Source organism: Phocoena phocoena, chromosome 13, assembly GCF_963924675.1.
Source record: "Phocoena phocoena chromosome 13, mPhoPho1.1, whole genome shotgun sequence".
Classification (NCBI taxonomy): Eukaryota; Metazoa; Chordata; class Mammalia; order Artiodactyla; family Phocoenidae; genus Phocoena; species Phocoena phocoena.
This window is the reverse complement of record NC_089231.1, coordinates 4,233,625-4,254,258: the sequence shown is the minus strand read 5'-3', so window position 1 is coordinate 4,254,258 and position 20,634 is coordinate 4,233,625. Positions and strand designations below refer to the sequence as shown.

Below are 20,634 nucleotides of genomic sequence, written 5' to 3'. Positions count from 1 at the left end.
GAAAAGACAAGTCATGGTGAAAAGAAAAGAAAGGAAAAGAAAGTCATGGTGTTGTATAACTATCAGCTCCTAAGTTCCTTAGATGCAAAAGGATCAGTTGGCCACTGAATGCAGGAACATGACCCGTAACCCCTGTGACGGGAAATCATCTAGATGCTGCTCAAGAACTTTTCGTGACAAGGAACTCAAGTGTCTATATGTAGAGCATTGACTTTGAAAAGAAAACTGAGGTTCAGTTTACAAACAGTAAATTTAATCCTTTTTAGGTTTGCAGCTGGATGAGTTTTGACCAATGTGTGCAGTCATGTAACCATTGCCACAGTCAAGTTATAGAGCTTTTCCATCACCCCTGATGTCTCCTGGTGTCCCTTTATGGTAACTGTCTTCACCCAACACCCAGTTCTTGGCTGTCCCTGTAGTAGTGTCTTTTCCAGAATGTCACATAAATGAGATTGTACAGTACGTGGCCTTTTTTTCCACTTAATGCTTTTGAGATTCATTCCTGTTGTTGCACCCAGCAGCCGTTTGTTTTATTACTGAGCATTAATTACTCCATTGTGTGGATATACCACAGTGTGCTTTTCGGTTTTCCTGTTGATGGACATTTGGATTGTCTCCAGTTGTGGGTGATAATGAGTACAGGTACTGTAAACATTTGGGCACAGGTCTTTGTGTGGACATAACGCTTTCATTTCCTTAGGAACGGGATTTCGAGGTCATGTGTTGAGAGATTGCCTAACTGGTTCCCACAGTGGCTGTACCATTTCGCATTCCCACTAACAATGCACGAGAGTTCCCGTTGCTCCACGTCCTCCCAGCACTTGGCGTTATCAGTCTTTTTAACTTTAGCCCTTCTAGTCAGTGTGTAGTGGTATCTTGTGTGGTTTTAATTGGCATTTTCCTAGTGACTAATGACGTTGAGCATTTTCCTAGTGACTAATGACGTTGTTTCCACGTGTGTATCCATGAGTGAATTGCTCTAATTTTTAGAAAATTCTCATGGTGAGAGAGCTACACGGGGATGTGCAATCCCTCTTCTCCATGGCAGCTTGCCAGATACTTGCAGACTGTTTTTATGTCCGTAATTCCACCCACCAAATCTAGATTTGCCAAGGCAGCCTGCTCAGTCCCTCCCTCCCTCCCTCCTTTGTTCCTGTGGTGAGGTTTCTGGACAGGGAGCCTTTGCCTCCTGCGTCACCTCCATGTGGACGTGTTGCAGTCTGTGCCCCTCCATTAAAACACAGTTCCTGGCACTGAATGCAGTGCTCTCCTTTGCAAGTACTGTGTTTTCTTAAAGTGGCCAAAGATGGGGTTCCCTTCCGTGGCAGCCGTAACATTCTGTTGTGGTCAGGTTTGATAAGCTGCCCCTGTGGCTCTATCTAAGCTGTTGGTTAAAATGAGTAACTTGCCAGGTCAAGTGCCCTGCATCTTGCTGTGAGTCCAACCTCCGCCTAAGTATATATATACTTGAAGATTAGTACAGAGAAATATTTGCAGGGAGCCAGCTGATTTAATAATCAATGGCAGAAGTTTTAAATTTGCTAACCTGCTAGGTTTATTTTGGGCATCGAGGTGCTAAGCCCTTGTGCATGGTCTTGATTACTCCCAACCTTCGGCGTCTCTACCCTGTGCTTCTGTAAAAAGGTGCTGAGACAGATGGAAATATGGTCAGCATTAGATTTTGATCTTTGGGGCCAAAACATAAAACGCTACTGAAAATGTTCTAGTCGATGAGAGCGGTTGGCCTTTTCTGACATCCTTAGAACATCCTTAAAAATTATGAAAACTTCTGTAAAAAGTTTTCATAATTCACGGAAGTGGCATTAGATCAGTTTTTAGGAATATATAGTAGCATTTTAGGGAAAATATGTCTTGCCCTTTGAACAAGCGCACAAAATTAACTTGTTTACATAAAATTTCATGAAAGGGTATTTTGTTTTTATAAGGAGACAAAGCCTCTACAACTAGATTCCTTAATAGCTCTGGCTTTGACTTCAAGAAGCCACTAGAAGACTCCATATTGTTCACGGATCCTGTTACCTTAGGCTTTGTTCAGACTGGTTTGGGTTGTTTGGCTTAGAGTTTGCTGGTGGTGTGTCTTCCTTTCCTATTCTTCCAGTATTAGGAACAACCCTCAGTAATCCTTCTGATGGGGAAGTGGGTCTGGGTTTAAAATAGCCTTGTTCCTATCTCATATATATGGCCTTTTTCTAAAACGTGACAGTTGGTAGTGACAAATGAGATTTTCGTTGATATGTTTAAGCTAGGTGGCATGAAATAAATATATTAGTTGTATATTAATTTTATTGTGAGTAAATCATATAAATATGCCAGATATGACTAAAACCATATGATATTTGATTGGTTTTGGGGGAAAAAAGCTATCACTTATTGTACCTGTGGTGTTTAAAATTTCTTACTTTCTACTAAAGATCACCACATACCTAATGTTTTGGGCCAAGACTAAAGATGTTTTTGTATATCAGAGTCTTCTGGGTTCTTACCCTAGTTACTGCTGCAGTCAACTCAGGCTAAACATACTGGTGCAAATTCCATCGTAGCCAAGACTTTCTTCTAGGATATTATTGTAAAGTAAAAGAATGCAGTATCAGCAGTATTTGTCTGAATGAGGACTGTTTTTTTCAGCTAGATTAGGAAAAAAGTATGTATGCATGTAAAATGTAGAGCTGTGATCATCTCGACAGAAAGTTTTATGTCTAACTGGGAATTAAAAGTTACTCATTTTAATTAAAATGCATGTTAATAACTAAATCATTCAAGTTTACATTGTTATATAGGATTATCAGTACTCAACCTATCTGAGTGTTTAAATTCCCTTTTCTGGCTGAAGTTGGGGCATTCAGCAAAATCATTGGCAAGCCATTGGCCTCCTGCACAGGGACCCTTTGCCTGGAAACAGTGGAAATGTTGCCCTGGAAATGTGGCTGAAGTTTCATGAAAATGAAACATGAAGGCTGCCAGGCCCGTCTGTGCCAGCCTTATAAAACAAAAGCACCAATTTTACCATCATCGTCTTTTGTTCTCCGCGGTGCTGTTCACGTGGCTCTTTCATGAGCGCCAGAGTCGGGGGCATCCATCGCTCTGCTGCTTTCTTTTCTGCACTGTTTGTTCTCGGCTGTAATACTTGTCACCCCTGCACCCTCTTCTTTTTAAAAAACGGAAACTCGAATGTCGAGAATCTTGAGTCATTTTATAAGGTTTTGTGCTAACAGACCACAGGGCTTTGTTTTTGGACTGCAGATCAGATATGAATTGGGGTGGGGTTGGATGAACATGCTTTTAAGTAGAAGGAGCACATCTACTGCTTACGTAGGTCTCAGAGTCTGTAAACCGGGTATTTTATTATCTTCATGTCCATTTTCATTATCTTCATGAATGGGTATTTCCCATCTTAATGTGCAGTACTTGCATGAGATGAACCAAGCCAGTTTTAACATGGCTTCTTTTCATGTTTCTGAATTTCCACTCAAACAATCAGAAGTAATTCTTATTTGAAATCACACTGGGCCAAATACGATGACTGTAAATCCACTTGAGCTGTAATGCTACCATCAGCCCATTAATTTCCAAATCTAAATAACACAGTCAGCTACTGTATTGTGGAGGTGGAGGTGTGTTAAGATATTTAAGAGAATGTTTATTATTCATATCTTAACAGGAAAGGATCTGACTACACCACCTCATTTTTTAAAGGTAACAATATGAGACCAATGATAGATGATGTTTTCTGTAGACTAGACAGTGGTGGGGGTCAGGTTGATCAGCTATCCCCGAGAGTACCGGCATTATCCTGGAATCGCAGAACTCTCCAGCGAGGAGAAGCTGAGAGCACCTGACCCGATGGGTTTTAAACGAGGTACCGAGAGGCCCGGGCCTTCTCAGAAAGGCGGATGGGACGCCGGGCAGCTCTGGAGCCTCTGCCCACTCAGCCCGCACTGCTTCACTTCCCGTCTGTCTCGTATTTGGGTGTTCCGGGGGAAAGGTTTCATCATTCTGATACGTAAGGTAAATGCACTCATCATCCAATAGACAGAAAGCCGAGCCAGTCCGCGGCAAGACCGTGGCCATCAGCACCGCGGAGGCCTGTCCCCGTCGGTCCAGTCTCGGGATCTGTCACTGGCAGAACCAGGAGCACGGCTCAGCCCCTTTCAGTGGCCGTGCAAAGAATCCGTGCGCTAATGGCCTCTCTTCCTTGATATTTTCTTTTCATAGTGTTGAATTTAAGCCTAATTAAAAAAAAAAAAAAAAAAACTTCCTCTCTCTAGATCCACATGATGTTCTGTGAAGGTTCAAGCCGAAAAGTCTCTTAGCGGGATTTGGTGTTTTCCTCCCAAATGCCCCTTGCCCTCTGACCTTCAGTATGACCAAGCTAAGTTTGGGCCAGATAAGTTATGTCCGTGACATTTTCTTTGTAGATTGAAAAGGAATGAAGCCTTCTCTATTAATAATGCTGTATCCAAAATTCAAGCTAATTTTGAGTATATCAGTTAGAATGTTTAGTATTCTGATTCTACACATAAATTCAAAAAGTGGGACAATAAAACCAAAAATTGAATAATAAAAGTGTATTTTTAAGAAAGAACCAAGCTCAGTGAGGTGGGCTGGCTAAGTTATCATTTTCAGGGTTGTTTGTCTGTTGGATAGGGAAAACTGGCATACAAGGTTGATCTGTGGTTGTTTAATCACCAGCCAGGACAGTGTCAAAAATAAGAGCAGGGCTTCCCTGGTAGCGCAGTGGTTGAGAGTCCGCCTGCCGATGCAGGGGACGCGGGTTCGCGCCCCGGTCCGGGAAGATCCCACATGCCGCGGAGCGCCTGGGCCCGTGAGCCATGGCCGCTGAGCCTGTGCGTCTGGAGCCTGTGCTCCACAACGGGAGAGGCCACAACAGTGAGAGGCCCCGCGTACTGCAAAAAATAAAAAATAAAAAAATAAGAGCAGAAAAAGCAAACAGTGTTTATTCCAGCCAGTAGGAGTCACTAGTCAGAGGGAGGCCCAGACGACAGAAGTTACTCAAAGCACCTGAAAAAAAAGCAGGTGAGGCTGGATTTTCCACCGCTGGAGGCACAGTACAGGAGGTCCAGGGGAGGCTCCTGTGGGAGCACCCTGGCCCCTGGGCGGGCTGCAGTCCCAGGCCAGCTTTTCTAAGGCGGATTTAATGGAACCTTTCCTAGGAGGTATTTTTTCCTTCCTTTTATGTCTGTGATTTATCCACTGGACTTCCTGGAATTTCTATTAAGAATTCCAGTTATTTAGTAATACTTTTCACAGCTTAGTTACTACTAATAGATACCTTGGCACTCTGTAAATGAGGTAAGACAACAGCTGTTAGACCAGCAAGATAATACAGGCATACAAGCGCAGTAATCAAATGGACACATATAAAAGCTGAGATGTATGGTGTCACTCTCTCTCGTCTGCCCTTTGGCAATTCAGGTTCGAGTTTCTTTCAGCAAATGAGGAATTAATTCAGTACTGTCATTCTGATTGTCTTGCTACTCCAAGAAAGAGTGGGACGTTTTTGTTCAGAAAAACACTTGATGACATTTAATAGTGAATAGAGGTGAAGGAAAACATATGAATTTCCATATTTCTGTAAATGTTATTCCAAGTTTTGAATACCTTCCTTTTCTCCTTTCTATTAATGAAGCCACTAATCAGGTAGTGTTGTATTCTGATTAATGCCGTGTGTGGGTATTCATAACTCAGTACCAATGTGCTCTAAAGGAAAAACGCCAGGATCGTTGTACCATGTTAGTCGTGGAACCTAGGCCAACATATGTCCTGGTTTATCTACAACGGTGTGAGGTCTGCGCCCCCTGTTTCATGTTCTGACCAATCACTGCCCTTGCTTCTCTCAAGAGTATTCAGGTTGGGGGATAAATGCCGTGGTCTTCCTGGTAACACATTACCTATTCGAGACCTACTTGCAGTCTTGATGGTGTTTCTTTCTGACCTTTCACACGGTTGATCACCCTCTTCTTTCACGCCTTCCGCCAGGGTCTTGACTGCCTAGTCATCTCTCTGGCTCTGACTCTTCTCCAGTCACCAGTGTGCCCTCGGTCTCTTTCCCTAACTGACATCTCCTTTCAGCCTCCCACGCACTGCCTGGGGGAGGTCACCCCTCGTTATTTGGGGCCCCCATCTCGATGCTGGTAGCAGCAAACGTGCAGTTGCCGGCCAAGCCCAACCCTTCCCTTGGCCCAAAGCACGATGCCAAAAAATAAGCAACTAGGTACTTGGTTCTCGCACGGGAATCTGATTCTCAGCTTGACTTCTAAACTGAGAGCTGCACTCTTGAGCGATGCTGGAATCCTTGACGTTTTCTGCCTTTAAAAAAAACTCAACTGGAGTATTTTCATACATTTTTATAATTACGTTTAAAATGTTTGCTTTGCTTTGAAATGACAAGGTAAGAGAGCCTGCTATTTGCAAGCACTCATTTGCAAATAACATATTTTGCCTGTGCAGCGTCATTATTCTTGAAAAATTAAGTTGATATGTTTTCTTTCTCTTCGGGATATGATATTGTAGGTATATAGATGTAATATTCCCCCTTTTTAATTGGCTTTTAAAGTAGGAGAGATAACTCTATGTGCTATATAAGAAGCTTGATCAAATGAATACAAGAATCATTCTGGAAGTCCATCTGAGGCAGATTTGCAGAACTCGTATCATAGCACTTTCCCCCTTGACTTACATTTTACTGATCACTGCTCTGACGCTCCCAGTCATTAAGCTGCAGTCTAACGGGGTAAGTTAACTAGTACATGGCCGAGGATAGAAACACGTTAAAATTCTGTAATGGGCAGAGCCGCCAGGCCAGTGTCACACTGACAGCCCCGCGGCTGTGTGTCCTGAGCAGCCTCCGTCCAGGCTCATGGAGCAGAAACTGGAGTCTCAGGCTTTTCTCCTGTTACAGGAGAAAATGTTTAAATTCTTGCGTGACTGATTTCCTTGAAGTCAGAGTGGAAACAGTTGCTTCTGCTGTCCCAAATGCCCCGCGTCCCCCATAGCACTGCAGTGCACTGCTTGCTGGAGGGTCAGAAGGCACCCGGGACCTCGTCCTTGTCCGGGGACCTTGCAGCCCAGACAGTGGCGAGGGGAGTGGGGGGAGCGGCTTAGGACGTGAACTAAAGCAGAGGGGTGCTGTGCTCCGTACGAGGGCAGAGTCCACAGGGAAAGCCCGGGGCTGTTCCACGTGAACCTTTCACCTCTGCCTCCGCCTGGGCCCGGGACCTCTGCCCCACGGGCACCGCTTCCTCCTCCTCCTTGTGTGGAAACCCCTGGTGCCGTCGGGCTAGGCGCTGGCGCAACACAGAGCCTCGAGGTCCCTTCCCACGCTAGGTGGATGTTCGGGGGGAGGAAGCAGAGCTGAACAGGAACAGGGGAGCGAGCACAGGGTCACAGCGCGCGTGCGGGAACGAGCAGCAGAGGCGTGCAGAGCGCGTGTGCGGGAACGAGCGGCAGAGGCATGCAGAGCGCGTGTGTGGGAACGAGCGGCAGAGGCGTGCAAGCTGCAGCTCCCTTTGACAGGTCTGTCCAGGCCCCCGCAGCATCCCCCAGGCCCTCCCCATTTTCTGTCCCCACTGAAACCACGCACGTGCCCTGCCTACACCTCTTAGTCTCTTGCACCTCGGCCCCTGCGAGGCCTCCAGGTGAGGCTCCTTGCATTGAACACCTTTGCCAGAGACAGTCCTGCAGCCTCACCACAATTCGTTCCCAAGAACACAAATGTGCACATGTCATTTCTTTGCTTCAGTGCCTTCCTGTCACTAACAGGTACCCGAATTCACACGCTTGGGCCTTGCGGGATCTGACGAGTCCCGCCTTTTCACTCTGTCCCTCTGTCGTCCTGCCATGCTAAGATTTTGTAGCCAAGCCACACCACTTGCTGGCTTTGACGTATGCTTAGAACGGCGTGGGGTCCTCACCACTCTTTTTTTCGCTTCCTGACAAATTCCTACTCAGCCTTCAAGGCCCAGGTGTCAGTGAGTACTTTCCTGATCCCTAGCCTAGACCAAGTGAGTTCTTTATTTGAAGGCATAGCTATTTGTATGTTATCTAGTTACTTTATATTTTATTTATTGTAATTATTATTATTGTAATTATCTGTCATACCAGTATCTTCACATAGATTATTCATTCCTGAAAAAGTTCACGTTTGCCTTACTGATGTAAGGGATTAAATACAGGAATTTAGCCTCAACGTTAATATTTATATTAATAATATCGTTGCATAAATACTTAAGAAAATGCTCTGAAATGCCCAAGTTCCTGAATTGGAGCATCTGGCAAATTTAAGTTAGTAATATAAGTGGAACTAAAACCTTAGAATACCTAGAGATTTAAGGATTAGTCTTACTGGATAAGTGAGAATTTACCACGAAACACTTTGTTTCTTCGCTGGCTTTGAATTCTCTTGAGGGGTTTCACCTGCTCTGCTGTGCCTTTCTGTCCTGGTAAAATCAAGGGTAAGTAATCACCCATCTTCCTTTGATGACTCAGCATCTTTCAATGCCCAGGTCTGTTATTTGGGAGATGATTTCTTGCTGTCCAATTCAGTTCGTAATGATGTGGAAATTGTGCTGAAAGTATGCTCACCCTAGAGCTTTCTGAGAAATGTCTGTTAGGGATTGGTGTTAGGTCCCCGACATCGTTTGTCTGGTGGCTGTGTTCTGCCCATTGGAGAGCAACCTCGAACTCTCCTTAACAGGGCTGCCCACTTAAAGCCTTTCAACCCCTTAGCGAACCAGTAATATTTCAGAGAGCTGGTTTTCAGGTCCTCCTCTGGATGCAGCCCAAAGGAATCATGTGATGCTGTGTGCATCCCTGTCACCCTGGCTGGACTCTCGCCTCACTGGATATTGAATCCTGGTTCAGAACCTGCATCACGGAGATTTGCTGGAGGACTTTACAGGTGGCGTGCGCCACTGCTGAGACCCCGGGGCACAAAGCGCTACCTCTAGACACGTGACAGCAGCTACGTGTCCTGCTGCGGTGCTGGCGTCCCACCGTGCACACATCCGCTCAGCTGTCCTGTGCTTTCAAAGGGTCCCTGACCCCTCCCTGCCCCTCGGGAGCACCGCCCGGCAGGAGCAGGGCAGCTGCTGGCGCCTGGCATGTCCATGTCATGGACCTGAGATTTCAGTGGCTGGCGTTTCAGCCAGTGTTTCAATTTGTAAGTTTATTTTCATTCATTCCACTCATTTCAAAGCGTTCAAGCCTCAAAATTTGTCTTTTGTTTGATATTTTTAAATCAGTTTTAACTTTTCTTATCCCAGGCATATAAATATTCTGCAATTTTAACAGAGGAGTTTAACTTAGGTATTTAGGAAGATGTTCAAAATAAAGATGGTGGAATTCACTGGCTCAGAAGAAAATATATCATTGTTTTCCACCTTGACCAGTAGTCTCCCCAACCCCGACCCTGCCTCTGTCCTGTCCTCACTGCAGAGAAGGCTGAGTGCCGGGCAGACCAGCCTTAGATCAGGACAGCACCCAGCGCCCCCCCAACTCAGCCTGGTGGACCCCGGGAAGGATAGGCCAACAACCACTACTACTCACTCGAACTTTCACGGACTCGAGTCAGCGTTGACTCTGCTTGTCTTAGAGCTCAGTGGTCAGGTCCTCACTGCCGGACCTTCCTCGGCACCTGCCGCCCACACCTGGGCGCCGGCGCCCCGTGTTCTCACTGTCCAGACTCAGGGTGTCTGCTGTCATCAGAGCCCATCCTCGGGGGCAGGTCCCAGCCACGAGATGCTCAGGGCACCCTCACCCACAGCAGCCTGACAGGAAGGCAGCAGCCGCGTGCCCGGAGCGGATGATTCGTGTAGTACATGGAGAAGATGCGCGCGTTGTTCTGAGTGTACCGGCGCTGCTGCCGCTCGGCCGTGAACGACGCGGGACCTCCGAAAGCCCTGCCAATGATTAAAATACTAACAGTGAGCTCTGCCCGGCTGCAGGTCCCGCATACTGTAAAGTTGATTTTATTGGCCTCTGTGCTGTGACTGAGGAGTGGTTTGCTTTTTACCTTCATACAAAAGTGTCTACGATGGAGACAGACGTCAGCCTGCTCTCATTTCCTCAGCAAAGATAGGAAGGTACTATGAAACATGGGAAATCTGAACCTGCCTCCAAAAGTGAATATGATTTTTTTATAGGGTTTGCCAGAGAAACAAAGGAGGCCAGTTTAATCTGCTGTTGGCCTGTGAAGTCAGCCTTGTTAGCGGAGGCCGACTAACGGCTTGGCTGGGCTTCTTAGTTGCATAATTTTACCTTGTAAGTGCGCGTAACAGTTACAACTTTTGAAAACTAGGCCTTGTCTCCTAATATTGCATTATGTGTATGGGGAGTTTTATAAGTGGTCAGAGCACATTTAGGAAAAGATCGTCGGGCTTCCTAACTTTCTGATTCCATAACTCCAAAAAGAATGTCAGTGCTAGTCTAAGTTAACATCTTTAAGTCAAACGGAGGCAGCCTTGCAGTAAACAGACGGGGCTGCTGTTTATCTGGAGTCTTCGAAGGCCTTCAGAAATGCTGCTGGCCTAAAACTCCACTGCTTGTTCAAGCCCCCAGGCTCCCCAAATGCAAGCCTGTGGGGCGCAGTTTACTTTTCATCAGCTGGTACCACGAGCATGAGACAGGTGAGGTCGGAGGCGCAGGGTGAGAGCCGCACTGGGGAAGCACACGAGTGTCCCAGATGGGCTCCCCCCATGGTGGCCAGGGCCCACCGTGACCCCCAGAATGAATGCAGGATGCCAAGTGCACTGACACACACAGCCCCCACCCTCCCTACCTGTTCAAGGCATCTGAGCGCTTTCTGCTAGTAAACCACCTGGCTGTTTTAAGAAGTGCTCTTTGAGGGTAAATGACGAGATCAGGGCACCTTACCTTCTAATTTTAGTCCCATTTTGTCACATTCGTGAAGCACGATGACACTGTCTGTCACGAGTCAAATTTCCAAAGTTCTGTGGTCACATCCTGATGGACAGGCCTCGGCAGGAGCAGAGAAGCAGTTAACATGCCCTCCCCGCAGCATCCGTGCCCAGAAGCCTGTCAAGATGACCTTAAAGGACTCATCTTCCTGAGGGAGATTTGTGTGTGTGATTCCCATTCGATCTTCATGCAGGGGAGTGATAGTATATACCTAAGGGTCTGATATAATACAAAATTGCTTAGGGTTTGTGACTTTAAAGGTAAAATATTGTCTTTTACTCTTTGTCACTCTTCAGTGCCCATGGAAATACCGAGGCCCGTGGAGACCCTCCACGCAAAGTTAGAAACCTGGCCGGTTCTGCGTTTCCACCCTAACATTAAATTTATTCTTGGTTTTTCCTGGATGTCTTAGAATTTCTTTCAGAGGTCTTATCTGGTTACCTTTGATCGCTGCCAGTCCTAAGGGTACTCCTAGTGATAATTGAGGAAAAAAGGACTAAGGCTTTTGTTACCTAAATCTGGCTCCTGCCTTATTGTACATCTTCCTTCAGTAAATCTCGCACGGTGTGTCTTATAAAACTGTATGTTTGAACCTATGTGAAAGCTTCTCAGAAATGATGTGGACTTCAGTTAATTTTTCACAGAAAAGTAATTTTCCTCATCTCTTCCTATAACATAATGGCCTTCATGAAATTAAGGACAGAGCGATGACTTTAACTATAACTCTCTAACACAGACCGTGGTGCTTATTTGTGGCATAAAGCAGATACTTACCAAAATTATTTATCGGGTTGTCATGTATTTAACACATCCTCAGGCCAGTGCACAGCAGTGTAGGTTTCAGAATGACCAGCACTAAGCCTGTGCTCTGAAATAGGTCTCACTTGTAGAGCCATCACATTCAACAAGCATGCCAGAGTCTGAAGAGCATTTTCATTTTGTTCTCCAGTAACCTCAATACTTCTAATTTGTGTGTGAATTTTATTAACATTGGCCAGAATGCATTTCTAACCCTTGAAAATAATAGACATAAGGTACTGACCGTCCTTTGTTACCTCTCAAAAAAAAGAAAAAGATGGTGAAATTGTCATTTTGGTCCACAGCCCACTACGATCCTGGACCACACTGGCTGTGATCGTCTTTCCTGAACGACTTGGTCGGGGTTTTCTGCAGGGATGCCAGGATGCAGAGCATTCTGTGTGGGGAGCATCGGGCACTTATTCAAGCCTGGGCTGCAGGGGGCGCTCGTGGGGGGCTTCCTGCAGGAATACCGGAATACCGGTTATTTTTCTTGTCCAAGAAAATAAATACATTATAGAGCAGTTATTGATATCAGTTTGACTGGCTATATATACTATTGGTGACTGCCATTATAAGGATAATTTATTACCTGCTTTGAAATTTCTAAAAGATTACATTTCATTGAATTTTAATTTGTCATTTTTCCTGCTTTCACTTGAGAAACGTAGAAGCTTTTTTGGCGTTAAAATACGGCTCTCGTTTATTAGCCTAATCTGTTAATATTGTTTCATTTTAATAGACATTAAGTGTGATTTCGTAACATTCTTGTTAAAATTACATCTTAAAACTGAAGTTGAGGAAAATTGTATGTGGCTTAAGAATCACAGTGTCATGTGTGCCCCAAATTTTTATATAAAAGGCATTACTTTCTTACTTGCGTCATATTTGAGGCGCTTTAATTATGACGGTGAGGCAGCCTAGCGTTTTCAAGCTTAGGGCGCTCCCTAAATATAAAATCTAAAACACACACGGTGTCTGAGACGTAACCTAGCAGTGTATAAACATGTAATACCGTTTCAGAAGTAGCTTAGAAATGTAAAATCAATGCTGGCTGCTGGCAGCAAAGTGGCTCACATCGGATGTTAGCACAGGCTTCCCTGGCGCGGTCGACATTTCAGCCACACAAGTCCTTTTAATGCCATCTTTATCTGCTAGGCGATGCATGAAATCTACTTTCGGTTTTAGAACTGCTCATGACCTTTGACCCCTTTAGTGGAGACACAATGTGACCTTTCTATTGTCATCAGCTTTCATTCTCCTGAAAACTCTATGAATTTTTATTACAAGTTTTTTTTTAAGCCAAGCTGAGTCTTCAACAAATTACTTGACACAAATGAGATGAAGCCGCTGAGGTGAGCCAAGGTTTGCAGCCCGCGCGAGCCCAGCCTCTGTCCTGCGGTGCCGTAGACCAGTAACTGCTGAGCCTACTACTGGATAAATACATCATTTTATGGAACATTGATTGTTCTATAAACCCAATGGAGTATTATGCTCTATGAGCAAACCATTTAGATTGTGTGTAGAGCACAGAAAATGCCGTATTCAGGATGGTGCTAAAAGTGCCATTTGTGTATTTTATGGATGTCATTACAGGGGAAACTTCTCTCCGTAGGCCCTGTTTACTGCAAAATTTTTTAGTCTGTAATGACATTTTTCATTCACAACGTATGCCTTCAGGAGAGGGGGCCTTGTTTTATTTGTTTCATTTGCGTTTACTGCACAGATTCTGTGCGTTTTAATTAAATGTAAGCTTAACAAAAGCATAAGGTGCTTATTCTGTGAGAAAAAATGATGACAGTAACGAAAGAATAACACACACAAAAAGGAGGTAGTCAGGTAGTAAACCCTGTTTGTAGCTTCCCAGCAGCTCGGCAGACAGCAGAACAGAGCCGTTAGCATGGTTCCGGGGAGCACACGTCTGCAGCCTAACCCCTCTGCTCCTGCGTGACGGAGCTTGTGTTTTCAGCTCTGGAGATGTCCTCTTCAAAGGGGACAGGTGAGAAGGCACTGAGCTCCACAATAATCTTCTGGAGAAGGGAGCCTAATTAGAAAGCACCTCCCTGAAAACAGCTCCTCAAACCGCGCCCCATCCCCTCCGAAAAGAACTCCTCATTTCAACCGCGTTGTAAACTTTCACCGCGTTGAGCTATGGGAAGGCAGTAAAATACCTCTGTACTCACGAAAGAAAGCAAACAAGCAGTGAGTTGGGATCTCATACACGGGCGTAAGGCTGCATTTCACCCGCATTTGTACCTTCTACACGAAGCTACTTATTGTCCTATTGGGAACAGATCCAAAAAAGGCTGATTTAGACACACTATTTGATCAGCTGCTATTAGCATGCCGAAGTCCTACGTTGTCTTTGAAAGCTGTCGAGTGTCATGTAAATAATATGTTGGTTATCGTGCTTCATTAAAGATTTGCGCAGTTTTGGAGCAATAACAGTGACGAAGCGGCTAAGGATAAAATCTGTACAGACTTGCTGTGTTCCAGATACTGTATCCATCTGGCCGTTTGCATCAGTGAGCATTACAGCTCACAGTTACTAGAAAGACCTCAAAAATTGAAGTTGATGTGCCCAGTAAATTCTTGGTCACAGCCCGGTCAGACTGTAAAGTTACAGAAGAGATTCACATTAGTTTAAATGACACTTGAACTTCTACGTAGCTCAACATGAATTCATTATGGGCGAAATGGAAGAGTCTTCAGTGGGTGAATCTTCTTCAATCTGATCGAGGCTGTTACATTTTATAGGTGCTATTTTTCAAAGCAGTAGTGACAGCACTCGAAGTTATTCAGTTGCTGAATCAAAGATAGACCTGCACTCACGTTTATGAACCGCGATGGGCTCACTGGGCTCGGGCTGAGCCGAGGTGAAGATGTTGTTGATGATGAGCTTTGTCACACCCCACGGTGACAGCAGTATTTACCCACGTAGTTCACTTAATGGTCTGGACGCGGCTTAACCCACCTCCGGATTCAGATACAGTCAGTAAAGTAGTTCAGAATGGCGTAATTATCAGTGCCGCACGGGATCCAGAGGATAATTCTGCACCCAAGAGGCTTCGTGTCCAGTCGCAGACTGAAGAAGGGAATTGCCTGGACTCGAGCCTGTAGCATTTCCCTCAGAGAATACCAAAGAGCAGGGTATCTGTTCTCTCCCAGCTACAGTAGTTCCTCCTCTTTTAATGTAAGGGCAGTAATCAGGTAGGGACGGGGGAGGGTGATTTGAAGGATGCCTTATTTATGTTTTGTATCCATATTTCTTTTTTTCTCCCAAAGTCTAAACTGAAAATGACCTTGGATTTAGAGAATGGGCAGAAACAAACTGGATCAGGTTCAGAGTGTAAGGAAGGCACGGGCAGTGTTCCATCCACGGGAGAAACGTAGAGGCCAGGGGAGGAGTTGCAGGCCTAGCAGAGGAAGACGTTGGCAAGTATGGTAGACAGGAGATCTTGGGGTCCTAGCAGGTGGCAACTTGAGCAGAGATGGCGACACCCACCAGGTGAGACCCAGGCCTACGTGGAGGGGTGAACTCAGAGCCTGTGGGGTGCCTCACCCATCGGGCAGGGCTTCTGCTCCTACGCTGAGCCCCGTTCTGACCTCTTGGACGAGAGATAGTTCAGGAAGATTAAAGTTCAGAAAATGCCCACACGATTAGGTTAAAGCATACGGACCACAGGGGACTCAGCCCTTTTCTTCTAGGGTCTGAGGGGTTTAACCTGATTTCATGCTTATCTTCTGAACTCTAATCCTCCTGAGGGTCCCATGGCGAAGGGTGTGTTTTCCTTTTGTAAAGCAGAGGGTCACGGGGAGGTGGAGGGGATATCTCTAAGGCAGGCGCATCCCTGGGCAGGTGAGCTTAGACAACTGGGCTGATTCCCTAAAACTCTCCATCTGCTCACATAACCTTGGGCCAGCCTGCAGAGACCCTGGGGTAGGATTCCCAGTGTGGGGACTGCTGCCCTGTGCCATGACCGCCTGGCACCCCGCAGTGGGTGCTCGGTGGCTGCTTGCCACTGAACACCTCAGTCAGAGCTGGCTGGGAGCCTGCTTGTGTGGTCCCCATTGTCCCCCCCTTTCCTAGGAGGGTAAACAAGAGAAAGCCATAGTTAGGGAGATCATTTAGCTGGAATCGGCGACATTCGGGACCGTCCTCTGGGAAGGTTTGAACAGCTTTTAAGATGTGATGGTAGGGACTTCCCTGGTGGTCCAGTGGTTAAGACTCCGAGCTTCCACTGCAGGGCGCATGGGTTCGATCCCTGGATGGGGAACTAAGATCCCACACGCTGCAGTCAGAAAAAAAAGAGATGGTTTATGTTGGCCTGGTTGGTGAGGGCACGGCTGGACCTGGTTCACCTGCCGCTGACTGCCCAGCCCCGAGCAGCGTCCGCTGGGCCCAGTGTTCCGCATTCTCTGAATGAGCAAACAGGATTTTCTGCTCCTGGGGATGGTCCCATTGACCCACAGGTCTTTTCCTGACCACGGAGTCTGTGGTTCCATGAGCTTTCTAAGATTCGCACTATAGAGAGTTCTCTGAGAAAGAATAAATGTTCATCGTTCCTAATCTTTGCTTACAAAAATGGATTACTTACACATTTCACTTCCTCACTAGGAATCAGAGCCTCGGAGGCTGAAAGTACATGGTGTACTTTCGGAAAATCAGTCCCGAGGACGCACCCCAAGCTTTGCCCCCACTGACCCTGCAGCACAGGGCCCCGGGAGACCCCGTGGCTCCCTCACCCCGACCCAGTGGGAGGCTGCCTCTGGCCTCAAGAGTTACGGGGGATGCGGTGGCTTGACTTCCTGAGACTTCTGACCTGTGAACCTGTGGACGCAGAACATGAAACGTCCCAGCACACACAGAATGGGCCAGGAGTTTGCATTTTTATAACTTCACATATGATTCGCAATCCGGGACTATTGCCTACAGTCTGGATGTGAGCCCGCTGTGTCCTCTTGGTAAATATGATTTAACAGCTTCTGTGGTTCCTGCCTGAGATGCTGTACCTGCTGAAAGGCAGGCCTTGTCTGGGTCTTTGCTTAAAGTGGACTCTGTATTGAAAGAAATGCTTTCATACGGACTGGCACCAACACAGTAAGCAAAATTGGTGGCTTATGTTTAAGGGATGTTAGCAATAATAATCTAATAAGTCTTAATCCTTTGTTCTCCTTTGGTAAGGGTAAAGGGTGCTTTTCTTTAAAAAAGGACCTACATGAGGGAGACTAAAGTGGAATATTTTTAAAAAGTGGTTTGCCATTGAGATAAAGAAATACTATAGATCATTTAGAGATCATTCTCTTACTTAGGAGGGAAGGAGGCTGTAATAAAAAACTGATAGAAAATTAAGGACTTGAGGGAGAAAATAGGAACTCTGTTTAAACTCTTTTTTATGAAGACAGAGACAACAATTTTCACTCATACTTTCCCCGTCGAGTTACTAAACAAGCGTCGCCTGTGTCACAGGTGGCACTGGGGGCCGGGTGTGCACACACCCTGCCGTCCTCAGCACCCGCCCCTGCCTCTCACCCTCCCCGCATCCTTCCTCTTCCACCCTCGGTTCTGCGGCCAGAGCCTCCTTTTTGTAACGGGAGACCAGCTCAGGCCTGCAGCCCCGGGATCTGTTAGATGGGCTTGAGATTCTCAGTCTGGCGGCAGCCGCAGGCCTCTCAGGGCTGCTCTGCCTTCCTGGGCGGGCAGATGTCCAGACTTCAGATGCAGACTGAGAGGGACAGTTGCTGTCTGATGGGACCGACCATCAGGGCTGAGGCCAGCAGCCTGCAGGCGCTCTCTCCCCAGTCCTGCCCTCCTCTGGGCTCTCCTGACCTCTGCATTTTGCATATGCCTTTGTCCCAAGGGCTTATCTCTGCATTTTCTGAAACAGTCACAGTGTTTTCACTAAGAGGAATTTGGGGCTAGTATTTATGATAATAAATGCTGTACCCTCTGTCACAGTTCTAAAACAGATGCACTCGTTTTACTTTCCTGCTTGAAAACATTCAACAGGTGTCTTCTCTCCACAGACTGTGGTCCAGATGTCTTAGTGCCTCCTGTCAGAAGAGGCCCGGACAGCCTGGCGGGGGCCGAGCTATCTAATCCCCTAAAAGCCAGCCCAGCCCAAGCCCCCGGCCCCCCAGACTCACCTCTGCTTGGCCCTGGGCTGCTCTGTCTCCAGGCTCTTCCCCTTCCCAGCCCCAAGGGAGAGCTTGAATATTCCTTTCCCTCCGGCTGGCTGTGAGCCTGAGTGTGTCTATTCTCTGCTGTAGTGCTTCTCACCTTACACGATATTTAAGTCATTCAACAAACGCATCTTTGCTGAATGGTGGCTGCGTGCCAGGCGCTTGGCCAAACGTCACAGCGACAGAGTGGCATCGGCTCTCGTGGCTGACGCGGCTGCGCACTCAGTTCTGGCCTGTCCACCGCCCCTGAGCCCCGGCGGCAGAGCCCCTGCATCTGGGCTGGGCGCCCGGGGCTCTGCCCACAGGCCTCCGGGGAAAGGGGGGGGGGCACGCCTGGCGGGCCAGCCGCCTTTGCCCCCAGCTTAGCGCCCGACACAGAAGGTGAAACTCATAGAGCTGTGTTTATCCAGGGCTTATTTATCAATTTAATATGCAGAGCTTTCATTCTTTTTGTTGAAGAAACAAATGTACTGTAGCTAATATTTGGACATTAAAAAAAAGATTTTTCCTTTGGGTTAGGAGATACTGCTACTGACTGTTACTGGTCTGCACCCACCACCACCGACTGAGTATCTTGTTAGAAATGACCGTAATTGAGAGGACTCGACCGTGTCCCTTCCCCAGGAGCTGAAAAGCGAAGGGAGGCCGATGAGATTGTATCCGGACAGTAGACCAGAGGTGTGGGCATCGCTCACTCACAGCACAGACGTCCTCTGTGACCGCTCTTAGCCGGGAGCGCCTGTGTCAGACTCCTCCGAGCGCCCAGCGCCGGCCCGAGGCCCTGAGGCTGGGAGCCGGCTGCTCTGAGCAGCTGAGGTTCTAAAGCTTCTACGGAAGAACTGTCTTACTTTTAAGCCTGAAAGTCATTTTTCTGGACTCTAACTGGTCCCTGTCTCCCCTAGGCATTGTGTCCAAGTCCTACGAATGCCGTCTGAAGGGCCAGGGGGCCACGTTCGTGGAGACGGACAGCCCCTTCACGGCGGCCGCGCTGGCGGAGGAGTCTCCGGTCAAGGACAGGCCCCTGCGGGGCAGCAGGAGGCCGGCGGCGCCGCCGGAGCCGGTGCAGCAGGTCATCATCATCCAGGGCTACGACGGGGACTTCGCCCTGGACGCCTCCGTGGAGGAGACGGCCGCGGCCACGCTGCAGACGCTGGCACTGGCCGGCCAGGTGGCCCGGGTGGTGCACATCACGGAGGACGGGCAGGTCATCGCTGCGGGGCAGAGCGGGGCGCCCGTGGGCGGCGGGGCGCCCGGGCCTGGGGTGCCGGAGCAGCTGGCAGACGGAGCCACGCAGGTGGTGGTCGTGGGGGCCCCGATGGAAGGCCATGGCATGGACGCACCCCTCAGCCCCAGCGGGGCTGCAATTCAGCAGGTGACCAAGCAGGGGATTCTCGACCTGGCCGAGGCCGGCATCCCCCCGCCGGACACGGCCTCGGCCTTGGACGCCCTGCTGTGCGCGGTCACCGAGCTGGGAGGGGCGGAGGGCCGGGCCGCGGCCGAGGAGAAGGGCAGAGCCGGCCCCAGAGACGTGCTGGTCCCGCTGCCAGGGCAGGCGGCGGACCCAGCCGCAGCCCCGGCCGAGGCCCGCGAGATCCACGTGTGCCATGACGTGCAGGACGGTGGCACCGCCCTGGAGCCCGCGGGGGCGCTGAGCCGCGCGGTCCGGCCCGCGGCCCTGATCGCGTCACAGGAGCGCGCCCAGCTGGCCTTCAGGAAGGTGGTGCAGGGCGTGCTGCAGTTCACAGTCTGCGACCCGGCCGCGGCCGGCCAGCTCATGAAGGACGGTGTCACGCAGGTTATCGTGAACGAGGAGGGCACCGTGCATATGCTGGCCCGGGAGGGCTCCCAGATCATCATGCAGGAAGCCCAGGCCCACGGCCAGCGCGTGGACCTGGCCGAGTCGGACGGCGAGATCTCGCAGATCATCGTGACCGAGGAGCTGGTCCAGGCAATGGTCCAGGAGTCCGGCGGCGGCTTTCCCGAGGGGGCGACTCATTACATCGTGACAGAACTGCCCCCGGGGGCGCAGGACGAGACGGGCGTCTACTCGCACACCGTGATAGAGACGGCCGGCTCTCAGGAGATCCTGCAGGCCGGGGCCGCACTCAGCGCCGAGGCCGTGGTCCCCGGCGAAACAGAGCAGCTGACGAGCATGGTCATATACACCCAGGAGGGCTCCCCGGCGGCCGCGGTAATCCAGAGCCATAGAGAGAGCAGCGAGCTCCACGATGCCTGAGCCCGGAGCCTTGCCCCACCCCCGGCACCGGGCGGACGCGGAGCGACCAGCACCCAAGGCGCGTGCTCCCTGCGCTCCGTTTGCAAAGCCTTCGCGACAGTGACGGCTGCCGCCCGGGAGCGCACACAGGCTCTGGGCCGGGTGACGTCCCTGCCGACCGCGCGCACGGGGCACGTGGACGCGCAGGGCGGGAGCCCGGCGCGTGTGGGGCGGGGCCGCCGGAGGCAGGTCTGTCTACTGTTTGGTTCTTCTCTGGATGCTCTTCCCTCTGTTCTGTCCGCTGTGCTGACGAGAAGCTAAGTTGTTTTCTCTTTCGTCCCCCCCACAAATGTTGTGGAAGGACTGTGCCCCAGCAGTAGAAGAGTGACAACAGTGTGTCTCATAGCTTGAGACACAGCTGCCCTTGCAGTCCAGCATGTCGCTGTTTTAACATTTTATTACACGTTTGGTTAAAAATTGCA

General features: G+C 48.7%; 1 protein-coding gene across 1 annotated transcript in view; it reads left to right on the top strand.

The window, feature by feature from the left end:
• ZNF407 (zinc finger protein 407) overlaps positions 1–20,173 on the top strand; it is a 399,036-nt gene extending 378,863 nt beyond the window's left edge. Inside the window, exon 8 of the mRNA XM_065890443.1 lies at positions 18,840–20,173. Within this exon, the coding sequence (XP_065746515.1) occupies positions 18,840–20,173 (1,334 nt within the window). The remainder of the gene's footprint in view (positions 1–18,839) is intronic.
• Positions 20,174–20,634: the final 461 nt, after the last annotated feature.